General features: G+C 40.2%; 1 protein-coding gene across 1 annotated transcript in view; it reads right to left on the bottom strand.

The window, feature by feature from the left end:
- Nucleotides 1-8,623: 8,623 nt before the first annotated feature.
- Nucleotides 8,624-14,759, bottom strand: part of whrna (whirlin a) — a 137,537-nt gene continuing 131,401 nt past the window's right edge. Inside the window, exon 13 of the mRNA XM_069161461.1 lies at nt 8,624-10,244. Within this exon, the coding sequence (XP_069017562.1) occupies nt 10,062-10,244 (183 nt within the window). The 3' untranslated portion in view covers nt 8,624-10,061. The remainder of the gene's footprint in view (nt 10,245-14,759) is intronic.

The following is a 14,759-nucleotide window of genomic DNA, read 5'->3' as shown; positions in this document are numbered from 1 at the left end:
ACAAAAAAAAAAAATCAAAGCAAAGTAATTCATGTTATTTCAAGGTCAACGTGGAGACCGCCTTCCATTTCCACCGTAAATCTCTATTGTATAAACAAGTCTCTTGCTGAAGCTTGGAAATCTCAGCGCAGCAGAGTGATTAGGGGTAAAGCAACAACACAAATGCAGTGTTGTGTACTGTAAATCAGAACATACATGGAGTTTTTTTGATGATATTTTTGTGTGACATCACACTCTGTAGGATCTGACAGAAGCAGACTGACAGATGACAGTGAAGCTGACATCAATCAGCCACTTCATATATCAGGAATGCAACAATATGTCTCTCTTCAAACTTTATTTTCACAGAAGTAAAACAGTAGCCTAATCCATTTGGGCAAGGAGCCACAACAAAAGCCAAGGTCAAATTGTGGTTGGTTGCACTTTGACATTCCGTTTTATGGTCACTGGCACCGAATCAGCCAGTTGTCAGGAGGGATTACCTGTGTATGTTCACTGCTTTCAGGAAAGTGCATGTCAGAGCTGTTTTCTGGTAACAATAAAGGGAAATCCACCAAACAACAAAAAGTCAGTGTCCTATAATCATCACTTCAGTGCTGACACGAGCCAGCGATGTGAAGACTATTACTTATAAAAGAACCGGGCAGCAAAAAAAGCCCAATACAACCACATGCAGGTTAGGTGACACGTAAATTAGTAATGGAAATACCTACGGTCATCTTTCATCTGTGGAATTTTTATGTTCATTAAAATTTCCCAGAGCTACAGGGGATGTCTTCAGATTGCAATCCCAGTGCCTGAAATAAGTGAAAGATGTGATGATAAATGAAACAGAGAAAGCACAGAGGCCTCACAGTTGAGCGCTTTGAACCAAATGCGTGGCATTTTTGTTTGAGAAATTAATTAAATCAGTGTTAGCCCAAAATCAAAAGTAATATTTTACCTCACCTTTACAGTGCTCAAACCATGCATGGAGAGAAAACTGTTCCTAATGAAGGCCATAATAAAATTACACAAAATGATTAACCTTTTTTTGAAGACCGATAAGCATTTGAACATTTTTATTGTCAGTTGCCTACAAATAGACTTCTCAAGGCTTAAACCTGTCAGTCTGAGTTGGAGAGAGGATTGGATTTGTGGCTCGCACAGGATGTACCCTGATGTTTGCTCAGCACATGCTATGATGGTCTCCTTCAGCTCCCATGCAACCATGAGCAAGAAAAGCAGTTTACAAGTGCAATTCAGTACAGTGTGTCCCAATTACAATGTAAAAGCGTTGCTTTTCAACCCAATAATGAAATGAATGTTGTTGAACTTGAAGATATTTGTTGTATTACAGATAATTGCATTTCCTAACTGCTTCTGTGTCTTTGCTTTGGCAATGGAATAAAATAAAAATAAAAACAATACCAGAAAGGGTGGCACAGTGGTGCAATGGTTAGCATGGTCGCCTTACAGCAAAAAGGTTCTGGGTTCAAGTCTGGGCCTTTCTGTGCGGAGTTTGCATGTGCCTGTGCCTGCGTGGGTTCTCTCCAGGTACTCCGGCTCCCTCCCACCATCCAAAAAACATGCACCTCTAATTAATTGGTGGTTCTATAAATTGCCCTTAGGTGTGAATGAGAGCATGAATGGGCTTTGTTTCTGCTTGTCTATAAGTGTTGGCCCTGTGATGGACTGGTGGTCTGTCCAGGGTGTATCCTGCCTTCACCCTAAGTGAGCTGGGATAGGCTCCAGCCCCCCGTGACCCTGTTCAGGATAAAGCGGGTATAGATAATAAATGGATAATACCCCAAAAAATTTTAACTGAAATAAGTTGAGCCTTGAGCCAAAGATAACTATCGTTCTTTACCTTAGGTCGAAGGAAACTAAATGAACGAAATTAAATCATGCAGATCCACTTGTAAGGCCATTTAGGTAGGTAGGTAGGTAGGTATATACTTTATTAATCCCCGAGGGGAAATTTTTTTCCCATTTGTTAGAGATAATTATTTTCTGTCTGTATCTGCCTTCTCTGCTTCCCAGCTTCTTCAATACCTGTTGAACATGCAGAAAACAGAAGCAAATGGACACTTGATCATTCCACCAAACATTGCATTGAACGTTTCACTCTAAAACTGTGAGCATCAGCTGACAGCATACAGCTATAAAAGCCTCCACTCTGGGACGACTTCCTGTCGGATTTTGGAACCTGCCTTCAGGGATTTGCTCCCATTCAGGATCCAACACTGACATGGACCATCTTGAGTTAGAATCGCTGTTCCAGTTCATCCCACAGATGTTGGATGGGGTTGAGGTCAATGCTTTGTCCCAGGCCAGACATGTTTTTTCACATTAAAAGATTTAGGTTTTTAGGGATGTGGCTTTGTGTGTGAGGGACTCATTGAAACAGTTGCCACAAATTTGGAAACACAATAAAACTGAGGGGCCGAGCTCGGTCGATGAAAATCAGCTCTGGATCAGAAATATGAGGACACGGCTGTCCACAAACTTTTACAGGACTGTGTACCGATGACATACTGTAACGCTCTAAATGGTCACGTTTCCCACCCCAAAATAAAAGCCGACAGCTTGGTAGCTTTTGTGCAGGTATCTTTATTGAAAAATTAAACACACTTTCTGTATAAATAACATTTCAACACTCCTCATTAGAATGTGCAGGAAGCAGGCAAATAAAGATGAATGGACTGACTGAGAGGAAAACCAAAGGATGTAGCTGAAGAGCAGCGCAGGACGGGGAAATGAACACTCAGTGAAACACATAAACAGGTGCTGGTTAGGTTGTGAGTGTGACCTTTGCAGAGAAGCAGTGGTTCAGGGTGGAGGGGCATACCATTACACACTACAGCACCAGAGTCAGCGTGAGCTGTGGTGTCTCATGTCAGGGCCAAGGCCAGCACCTCTCTGTCTCAGCGTGTGATTAATGGGAGTGTCAGCGGCTGCCATCGTTTCTCTCCATCATCCCTCCCTCCTGGATGCCCCTTTATTATCAGGCCAAAGAAAAGGCTGAGCTGCTATCGACATGTGTCTACCAGACGGAGCCATAATGGAGTTAAGTCACGAAAAGCTTCTGTGAAGATGAGGAATGACTGCACAGTTAAGATACGGTTTATATATGTCTGAATAAATAAATGTGGATTTAATATAACAAAGGCTGTTTCATTTCCTGTGGAGATGCAGTCATCAATTTTCTCTACAGTCCACCTGAGCGGAGTGCAGCCAGCAGCAGGGCGAGCTTCAGGGTCTTAACTGTGGTTTTAATGGACACACTGAGCTGTTGAGTGAACCAGTCCCGTTCAGGTCATGTTCAAAAACTGTTTCCTTATATTTTATGGGACTTCAACACAATTATTAAGTGAGATAACAATAATACAAAATCAATACCACAACATGTCCATGATTATCTCAATTTTTGCAGTGTGGAAACCATATATCTCCAAAATATCAACTTTTCATACAGTAGGAAAAGATTAGAAGATTAGAAATGAAAGATTTATAACAAGGGCTTGGTTGCTTAATACCTTTTTGGTCTTTACAAAACCATGTCCCTGGAGCAGAGTATCTAAATTTGTATTCTTAGAACATGATTTAGGAGTTTATTTGGGAAATGTTTGTGTGTCCGCTCGTGTGAAGACAAACGTTAACATTTGCAAAGTTCGGCTTCTTGGGTTAAGGGATAAAATTATCCATGCAAAGACCAACATTAACAATAAATGTATCCCGTTTGGATCAATTCATTCATATCCTGGACCCTTGAGTCAGTAACAAAGTTGGATTGATTGATTTGAAAATATTTAAATGAATACCAGCAGAAGTGGAAAATTACTGAGTTAATAAAAATATATCAATAATTGGTAACGAGTTTTTAAAGATTTACATCCTCAGGAGGATCCAGAGGACCGAAGGCTAATAACATACAACAATTGAGAAATTAACTCACAAACTGTTAGTTTTGGTCTTTCTATGGAATCCGTTGACAATAAACAGAACAGAATAATTTCAGCCTTCCCCTTCAAATCTAGAAAAATATTTTTATAAGCCTCAAAGTTTGGGAGTAAATATTAATTTGGTAATGGTACCAAAACTAAGATATTATATAGACTCTTTGAAAAATCAAATGCGTTTAAATGCTTTTTATTTCCTCACATGGAGTTAATTTAAATGGCCTTACAAAGCAAATCTACATTAAATGAAATTTATAGCATGTGGTTTTACTGGACAGATTTACCATGTTTATTATTTGTCGTGAAAATGTTGGCCACTGCTATGTTTGGCAACGGACAGACTCTTTATCTCTCCTCGTCTCCTCTCCTCTCTGATGGAGGTGTGATCCGTGTGGCTGTGACTCATCAGATTGTTTAACACAGAGTATTTCCACTGAGAGAACACACTCCAGCTCTAATCTGCCTCATTGTCTCTCCATCTCTGCCTTATCTACAGTATTTCACTCTGCCTCTCTCTCTCTCTCTCTCTCTCTCTCTCTCTCTCGCACACACACACACACACACACACACACACACACACACACACACACACACACACACACACACACACACACGGTGACGCAGCCTGAATTTTAAGTTAATAAGAGATTGTCTTTTACAACGTATGTGGCTTAATCATGATGAAAGCATACTGATAGGTGCCTTCTCCTTTGCTATTAAGTAAAAACTGCAATTTCTTCACATTCTGTTGATAATTGTTGTTAGTTTTTGAATGTTAAACTAAAAATTGTACATACTGCACCTTTAAAGATTTTGTTTCTGCACTGTCTGCAAAGCCGGGGGGTTCTAAAGAGAATGTAAGACAACTGAGAAGATCTCCTTGTGTGGTCCTGCATGTTAGTTTAAAGAAGGGTGAGGATGAGTACACTCACTCTATACTATCAAACTCCTTTTGGCTAAATATTATGTTGCACAAGTGTCTACTACATGGTAACCATCTAGCCCTCTCTGGTCTCATCCTGTAATACCGTGTGCCTCAACAGGTGATAGTGAGTCACTGTAGTGTCCCGTCTGCCCTCAGTGCAACACAGGAGGATGAAGAAGTGTATTCTGACCTCGTATTAGAATGAATGGAACAGTAAACACCGCGATGGCGGAAACTCTTTACAAGTTTGAAGTAAAACGAGAGTTAAGGTTTAAAAACATCAGTGTTGCTGACTCATTGTTGTAAGTTTGTTATTTACTCTTTAATTCCCAGGTTTAATTAGATGGGAGTAAAAAAAAATGTTTTTCAAATATCGCACTGGCCTCCCAAGTGTCCTCATCCCCAGAACCCAAGGTTGTTTATTTTGACCTCACAGGTTGGGTGCTGTTACTGACTGAACTTTCTGATGATTTTTCAGGCAGAAATTTGAAAAAATAAAATAAAACATAGCCAAGGACAACTTGATGATTAATACTGTTAAAGCCTCAACTGTTGAGGAGTCATAGTCGGATTTACAACTAAAGTCTGAAAGCTAAATGTGTAAAGTCGGTGCTGTACAACTCAAATTTGCCTAAATATTCGTACATGAACAGAGAAATGGTTGAAAGGTTGTACAAAATCCTGGTTTGGATATTTGTTAGAGATGCACTTAAACTGCATGATGGCTGCCTATTGCAGCTTTAAGCCTCATTAATCATCAAGCAAACCTGTTCCAAAGAAATAGTTTTCCTATACAATTAAATAGTAAGAGCAAATTTATTTGAAAGGAAATGTAATTTTGATGGATTATGTTTTACATAATGGAAAAATTAATGAACACATTTGGTTAGTTGGAAATATGTGGATACTGAACAAATGAATAACATGTTCATTAACTTTACAGCCAATATATCCGATTAAACAGTATAATATAGATTTTGATTGTCTGCTTTAATACAGAACATGTTGACTGTGAGGCACATTTGTATTTGATATTTGTTTAAATTTAACCAAAGTGCTTTTGTTGAATGAAACCACAGATGAGCGCTTGGATTCGGACACTGGTTTACTCCAATGCAGGTCATAATGTAGCGCTTCATTCAGTCTTTCATTCATTCAAAAAAACATGCTGCCTCTGAACACAACCCAACCACTTACAATGAATCTAAATTTAATTTGGAAAAACAATTAAGTTGATTGAAATGGAATTTGTAGGAGACACCAGGAGGGATCCAGTGAGAATTATTACCATCTCTGTAGCTCAATGACATTTTTTTTTGTACCTTCTTTTAGCTCATTGCTTTGGTTTTGCAGCCCATTTACTGAGTTTGCATTGATGCAGACTGATCTGTTTGGTTTATTCACCTGAAAACAGTCTCTTTCCTGTTTCTTCTTATCTTTACATCTTTATGAAGCAGCTTTATAAAGCCCTGGATACATGGACATTTTTCATCACTGGAGATACAGAGGTTCAAGGTAAATTTTCACAGCTCATGACCACTAATCAGGCTGGCTCCAAATCTACCCGACAGTGGTTCATTTTTACGGAAAAAAAATATAATGTATGTCATGATAAAATGAGCAATGAACATATGTTGGTGTTTGCAGGATTAAATCCGGCAACTATTTCTCTCATCAACACCATATCCAGCAGCAGGCAGCTGTTTTCTGTAAATGTGTTAAAGCAAGTATACTCTGTAACTGTCCAGTGCCAAAGAACACAGAAGCAAAATGAACAACAAGCAGGTCACAGAGCAGCTACACAGCCAGACGTAAATAAAAGTGGTGAAGACCAAACCAGAGTCAAAAGGAGAGGAAACTGGGCTGACTTTTGTAGTTTGACAGAGAAAAGACTCAGGACTGTCGGGACTGTGAGAATGTTGAATTCTCCAATTCTTGAATGTTGAGTTATTTTGCGTTGTTGTGGCTGGGATAAATGCATGTAGCTTTAAAAAATGTTGGCCGCGTTAGCATTGTCTTTTAATACAGAGACAACAAGTTTAATCAACCTGTTCAAAATTAAAAATATATCTTTGGTTCATAATTGGGCATTACAAAGTACAAACATACTTACATGGCCTTCAAAAAAAAAATCCCTCTAACTGCAGCCCTAACATTTGTTTTTTATTCATTATAGCATGACATTTTGCCAACAGACGGGAGCAGGGATGTGTTGTCAAAGCAAAGCATGAATGTGGTGCTCTCCTTTCTCACTTGTCACCAGAATGATGCAAAGTCTTTGATAGCAATTTCTCACGTTGCCGCACTGTTGGCGTTCTTCAAAATGCCTACCAGACGACTGCCGCCTTGTTGGTGTCTCATACAACTGCTCCTTTGATGACATTTACATTTGTCTTCGTTTGCCGTCTTGTTGTTTTGAGCATATTTTGTTCTCTTTTCATCCATTAGCTGCAGACAGACAAACACCACTTGCATAAAGCACATACAGAACCCACGTTCACGCTCAGAATACTTAGATTAATTGCTCTAATTACTTCATCTTTCTACCTGCAGCCTAATGGGAGTCTCCGGAGTGACACATGGAAGATGTTTGCTGTACATCCTTTCCACTCTTACACTCTTCCTGAGAGGGAGCAAAGCATCTCCACAACAACAATCACATCTCATTTGTAGTCCCTCTCTCATTGTCATTCCCGGTCTTTCTCTCTCTCGCTCCATCTCTCACTCTACCTCATTGCTTATCTCCTAATTGCTTTTCTATAAATGGATAAGAGCGCGAGCGTCCACACACACACACACACACACACACACACACACACACACACACACACACACACACACACATTCCATGTGTGGAGGAGCGTTTAAAAAGTCTTTGGCAGTGGCGTCCTCTAAATGTCTCATTACTCCCTTCTTGGGTGTAATTGCTGTACCGAACATGGCTTCAGCGAGCCCCCCCAGGGTGGATATAATTAAAACTATGAAATTACAAAATAAAAATCATCAATTGTCAGCAGGAGGAGCAGCAGGAGAAAAGCTGAGTGGACTCAGGGATTCAATCCCCAGCGACAGGACCACCACACTGAGATGGAAAACATCTTTGATCCAGTGTTTCAGACACACAAAAACTAAAACTTCTCTGAATTGAATGAATTACAACGTGACGGCCTGATCATTGTGTGCTAGGTAACCTGATCACAGTACGGGTGTTGTCATTAAATTTGAAATCCTTAAACTAATTATCACAAAGATTTGATTTAAATAAATGTCTATAAAGTCACTATCCATCGCCGAGGAGGTATCACAACGACTGAGCCTGATGAAGCCCTTCTATTTGCTGAACGAGGAACTGAATGAGCTGGAAAAAAATATCAAAAGTAGCACAGTTATGGACCCTTTCTTTTACCACCCAGCAGTGGTTGTTTCACTAAAGAGGATAGTTGGAGCTAATGAAACAGCCTCACTCTTTAATTGCCAACTGACTTCACACAGGCGCGAAACTGTTCGGATCTCTGAGAAGTGAAGTCCAAACATCAAGGCTGCATTTACTGCTTATCACCAGAGTTGCTTGAATATCGAACACTCAAAGTAGCTCTCTATGATTCATCTTAAATGATGCACATATGTGATCCAGAATCGCTCTTTGTATTTTCTTCTCACTGATATCAGCTGTAAATCACTGCTAATGGAAACTGAACTCTTCCTCTGGAAGATGCTTCAAATTAAAAGCATTCAAAAGGTAAAACAAAAGGAGTGGCTTTTATTGTGAAGCAGTCAGAGAAATGCAGTGTAATAGTCACAGTGGTTAGTCTAATGAAAGTCTAATCAGTCTGTTGGCAGCAGATCAGTTTTACATATTGGGAGGAATGACCCATAAAGCAGCATCTGCAGTGAACCAGGCTGCACTCCGACAGCAACTCTTTTCACTGTACTACACTGTTATGTGGAAACGCAGTCGCACTATGTGCCACGTCATAGATTGCTCAGAGCATGATGACAAAATGTCCAACTAATGACTGACTGCTCTAGAAAACATGAGTTTGTTTGGCTGCATTTTAAATAGGTACACCAGCTTCTCTCAGTGATGCCTGAGCAGGAAAATCCACTTAGTTAACAAGCCGCATTATTGTTGCAGTTGTCTGAAAGCAGATAAAGAACATTATATCTCTGAGAACAACTAAATTATGAGTCTGGATAATAAAACAGAATATGTGATCACAAAGAAAAAGAGAACTGAAGTTAAATAGCTGACACTAAACATAGAAACTAGATTTTCTCCTCCATTACTCACCAGGTTTTGGATGCTAAAAGGTGTTGTTTGCTCATTAAAAATAGAAAAAAAAGTTGTTTTTGTGGATGCATACTGTTTTCACACATAAACAGCCTTCTCAAATGTAGCTGGTGAAGGAACACACAGATACACATGTATAAGTGGAAAGGAAGTAGGTACCCATTTAAAAATTTCCATCATTCACATGGAAAGTCTTTTCTTAGTGTTGGATACAACTAATATGAGAATGGGATGTGGATTTATGGCAGCATGAAGTGATTTTATCCTTTTTGTGAATGGGTGGTAATATAATGATGCAAGGATGGCCTGAATTTTCATTATCTTTCAAATATATTACTATAAGTTACTGATGCAACAGAGGTTACATGTTTTTAATTCATATAGAGCATTTTTATGTGTACAGTATATATGCATCTGTATCTACATTTGTCCATTTTTACATATACAAATCCAAACTTGTAAAGTCAAGCATCAATCAGTCTCAGATGTGCAGTTGTCTCTCACATAGAGGCAAAAATAAGTAGATTAAACTGAGCATGGGAGTACTATGAGAGGTTCCAGTGGGTTTCAAACAGCTGCAAATCCACAAGTTTTAACACTGAGAGAACAAACGAAAGGTCTAGGTTTCACTATTTTCCACTGTAGTGCATATGATCTCACAGTGGGGAGGTAACACGTTGAGGAAAATCCTGCAGGAAGTCCACGGTCAAAGTAAATGCCTTGATTAACATGTGTTCAGGGTGGATTTATGAGAGAGAAGGGCTCAGAGATCAGGTGGTGGTTTGTTTACGATAGAGTTGTGCCATTTAAATCAATAGACGCTTGAATGTCTCCCCCTCGTCTCCATGAACTGTCCCTCTCTCGGTGCTACCTTCGTCATTGTACTCTCTCCGCTTCCACTCAGCTATAGCGCCACATTGAACTCAGTCACCAGGAAGTCCACGTAGTCTCTCTCTTTGGTCTTGAAGGCCTCGGCGATGAGGCGTGCGGCATCCCTGTGTTCGCGACCCCTCATGGAAGCCCCGTTCACCTCCAGGATGACCTGACCCACCTTCAGCTGGCCACAGTTATGAGCAGAACCACCCCTCTGAGAGAGACAGACACAAAGAGAGAAACAAGGAGAGTTTTGAAGGAAGCAATTTGAAAAAGCAGTGTTAAAATTCTTGTAAAAAAACCCAGTAAATGTGTTCTTAAAATACTATAAGGGAAATTGCTCACAGATGAGTTGTTTTTGTGTGCTGATTTCTGATAGCAGGACTTGAAGCTGCAATGTGAAGTTCTTTCTACTCTCTGCTGATATCTTTGTGAATGAAGCTTGCCAACAAATGGAGCAGAACTGGCAGTCTTGTACAGCAATTGAGAGTGTTGTTTATACTAATGACCACATATCACAAATGTGCACCTGCTGAACAAACTGAAATTAACAATTTGTCAATTTGTCTAACAAGCTTGACTTTGAACACTCATACGATAAATGCTCACAGGAAAGGTTTAAAAGAAAGGTTTATGGGAAAACAATAACTAAACATCTTACATGAGGCCTTCAAATGTACAACAATGATTAATGCAATTCAAAATGTCAAATGAAAGTTTAGCCCCAGCACCCATTTCCCACCAACACCAGGAAAACATCTTAACATAATTTTATGAGGACAATATGAAATATAATTACAAAATAAGAGTGTGTATATATATATATATATCTGACTGCTGTTCCTTTTGTTCCTACTCTTCAGTCTGAAGTGGAAATCACCAGCAGCCTCCACAATCACAGTCAAGACTACTCAGGTTTTGCGTGAAAATTACTTTCATTATACATTCATTTAAGGCATTTCTAGAGTCCATAATTTATGTCGATTGCCAACATCCAGTGCCTGTGCAGGAATTGTTTTTATGTAGAGTGACAAATTGAAATGCCCTCTATGCCATTTATGGGAGCTTACACAGTATTACCTACATACCTACACAATTATGTCTTATGGCAACTTGGGTGAAGTTCCACATCTCAAAATATGAAATACAAGTTTGCGTATGAGCAAACTGAGGATGGTTACTTGTTAATGACAGGCTGTGATAACAGCTGCACACTACCTGCCCTGCTTCAAATCCTGATATTTTCAACATCGACACTTTGGACTTCTATTCATTCGGTGGACAGAAACCCAATTTCAAATCAATGATAATTTTGCTCTCAGCATGCTGAATGTCTCTTTTCTCACACAACTTCATTTAAATCTCAGAGCAGTCTGTAATAAGTGGCAGCCAAACGTATCGTCACCCGTTAGTTTGTGAACTGACGTTTTGAAACCTGGAGTCTGGCATTTTGGCCGTCGCCATGTTGAAGCCAGAAATGACCATTTTTGGATGGGCTGTGGAGGAGCGCTCTGAGAACTCAAGGACACTATGCCCCGCCCACCTGTAGCAGAAACCTGACTGCACCACAGGCCTGTTAATCAAACCCAGCACGGCCCCAAACAAACCTCTCTATGAGGCCTAATATCTCATGAAACTATTTTCAGAAGAACCACGTGAATTCTGATCAGTGGGGGGGAATTTAGCGAATGACATCCTAATGACTTGTGGAAACAAAATTATTGACTTTCTATTGCATGAGAAATATTTCTACTTTTTGAATGGGAGTTTACGGAGCTCGAGGTTTTTGGAGGAAGCCCCTACTCCTAGTGGCTCTCTGTGGTATTGCACTTTAAGGCACTTTGAGGCATTGGCCTCACTTTTAAGACCCTTGTCCATTTTTATATAGTCTGTGGTCTGTCAGCTGGTTGAGTGCCTCGGCTCCCTTGTTAAAAAAAAATTAATAATTCTGCTTTAAACTTCATGTAACATCCAAAACATATCAGGAAATACAATGCTGTGTCTTCTTTTGTGTCAGTTCTATGTTTTTCTCACTGTGTTTTTGACAGCTGACATCAATATGTATGACTACATTGGCTAAAAACACCAGCAGTGCCTTCCACACTGGGACTGCATCATCACATCTGTTATTTACTGAGGCTGCAACAATTACCCGGAGCTACTGGAGCAGTTGGTCGTCATAATGGGATGACGGCAGTGATAAAGAGCTGTCACTTCAGGCGGGGTGATGGGGACAGATAATGACCGGCCAGCAGCAGCAGCATTCTTGTCTGTGCTTCATGCTCTGTAGTCATGACTGAGGCGACCGGACACGAGAGCTCCAGAGAGATAGGAAATACAGGAGCCAAGGGTTGGCTGCATCATGGTTACAGCGTGCTTACTTTCAACACTGCAGAGACACGGTATTGTACAGGCCTCTCACTTTGATGTGATGCTGTCATCTGTCCCCCGGACATAACAGACGCCCAGTGAAAAGCCAAACACAAAATTAACCTTTTTTTTTTTTTTTTTTCCAAAGCTGGTATATCATTCTGTTGCTTGGTCCTGAATGGGAAAAGTGCTGAGGTTGCCTGCCTTGCTCAAGGGCCTAATAACATTGAGTTAGTGTTACCCAGGTTGACGAGCAAACTTTGTCCAGTTTTCTTGAAACCGGAATGTGCGGAAAGTCTCCTTTATATAAGTGACCTCAAGGCTGCCATGTAATGAATGTCTGTAAATAATGTGAAACAGTAACGTGTTATTGTTCAGGGATGCAGCAGTGGTGTCATGTAGCTTATGGCGTTGTCTTGCATGTTATCGATAGTTGTGGATGAGAAAATGTGGAGCTGCACTTAGAGACTCAGAAATAATTTCATCAGATGCAAAAACAGATTGATTTACTTGAATAGTTTAAATAACTATGTTAAACTGAGCTCATGAGTTTTAACCTTGTTTCAGGTGGCTGCACTGGGCCTCCTTCATGTCTTTGTCCCTAATAACCGTCACCTCAGTGAGAAAGCACCCATTTCCACTGCTATTATCCATTGCAATGAGGTGTATTTTTAGTTTTATTACCCTCCAAGTGAAGTGTCTTTGAGGGTGAGAGGGATCGGTTAGGGGTCAAACCATTCCAGTGGCTTCATCTCTTAAGTGTAACAATTTTTCTCTTTGTACTTATGAAACCTTCAATATCAAGACAATCCTGGGCTGAAGTGATGTGTCCTGACTTCAATGTGAGTGGGGCAAATTAATGAATGGACACACAGCTGCAGTGCTGTTTGCTCTTTTCTTTTAAACGCTTAGTTTCATATGTGTGATAGACGAACAATGAATTAATAAAATGTTGTTGTAATATCAATTAAATTCATGTGTTCTCTTGAAATGCTGAGCTTCAAGAGCCTTTAATGGACCAGAGCAACTAAAGCCTTGTTCAGACTGTTAGCCCAAATCCATATTTGGTCATGTCCAGATTGTATCAAGCTTGATTTTTGAAAGTCTGGACAGCAAAGAAACACATGAAATATGATTTTTGCAAATCAGATCCAAACCACATTTGGAGGCGGTTTGAAATGTGATTCCAATCAGATTTCTACAGCTACATCTCAGTCCGGACGCTGCGGTGGCTCAGAGCAGAGTTTTTGTGTCACTCGCAACGTAGCACACAATGACGATGTCATTTTCAGAGTGACAGAGTGAGAAGAATCTGCTGCCACTAGCAGAGCGCTGTCAGAGACGGGAGATTTTGGCTCAGGACAACGAGAACAACAGTCTGTGGACAAACGTTCAAGGAACTTTGCTTCCTTGTTGGAAAGCCACATCACCAGCGTAGCAACATGCATGTCGTTACTACACTAACCCGTATGGATAGCTTGGTGATGTCTGGACAAACCAAATCCAATCCGCTCAATTACAAATAGCAGTATGGACAGTCTGTCCTAAAGATCTGATTTGAGGAACAAATCCAATTTGAACAACATCTAACTTGTCTTTGTCAGAAAATGTCTCCGACACACGGTGGAAAAAACAAATCCATTTGAAGTTTCTAATTTCTCTATTTATAGAGGAGCTGGTGCCTTGTTGTCTGACTGAATGGAGCCTTGTCTATTTAGGAATGCGTAACAATCAAAGAGACAATTCTAATGTAAAATTAGCCGAGCGGTGTTGTTCTTTGAGGAGAGAAAAATGAAACACACATCAAATGAAAAAAATTAAAAAGGAAGAACATTTGTTATTTGTTTGGGGATTTGTCTCACAAGCACTGATGGGAACAACTGAGTTTTGCAACCCTTCCCACAATTACCATCCCACCACCTACACTGCCACCAAATATCCCAAAACTGCATCCACCCACAACACCAAACCTCCACTTTCTCTTCTGTTCAATCCTCCTCATGCTCCCTCTCTCCTTATTAGCATTGCTCTCACTTCTTTTGCATCCTTCGCTCACACTTGCTGTCCTTTCTTCCGGTGCGCTATTTGATTTTGAATGTGCTGATTTCCAATGCTTTTATCCCTCCCCTCGCAATCAGCCACCCTTTTTTATTTCAATCACCACCTCTGTGGAGTGGGAGGCTGAGAGACAGCTCTGAATGGGGTGTGGACTCTAGCCTGGAGCCGGTCACCGCTCTGATCTTAAAATTGTAACTCCCTGCTTCTCTGTGTTTAGAAAATGATTAGTGCCACAGATGGTCCTGAGCTAATACAGCTTTTGTTGACTTGCAAATCACCATGGCAGACAGATATATGCACA

Source organism: Embiotoca jacksoni, unplaced genomic scaffold (genome assembly GCF_022577435.1).
Source record: "Embiotoca jacksoni isolate LCO1_2020_lvr unplaced genomic scaffold, fEmbJac1.0.p SCAF_10, whole genome shotgun sequence".
Lineage (NCBI taxonomy): Eukaryota > Metazoa > Chordata > Actinopteri > Embiotocidae > Embiotoca > Embiotoca jacksoni.
This window is presented reverse-complemented; position numbering and strand designations above follow the sequence as displayed.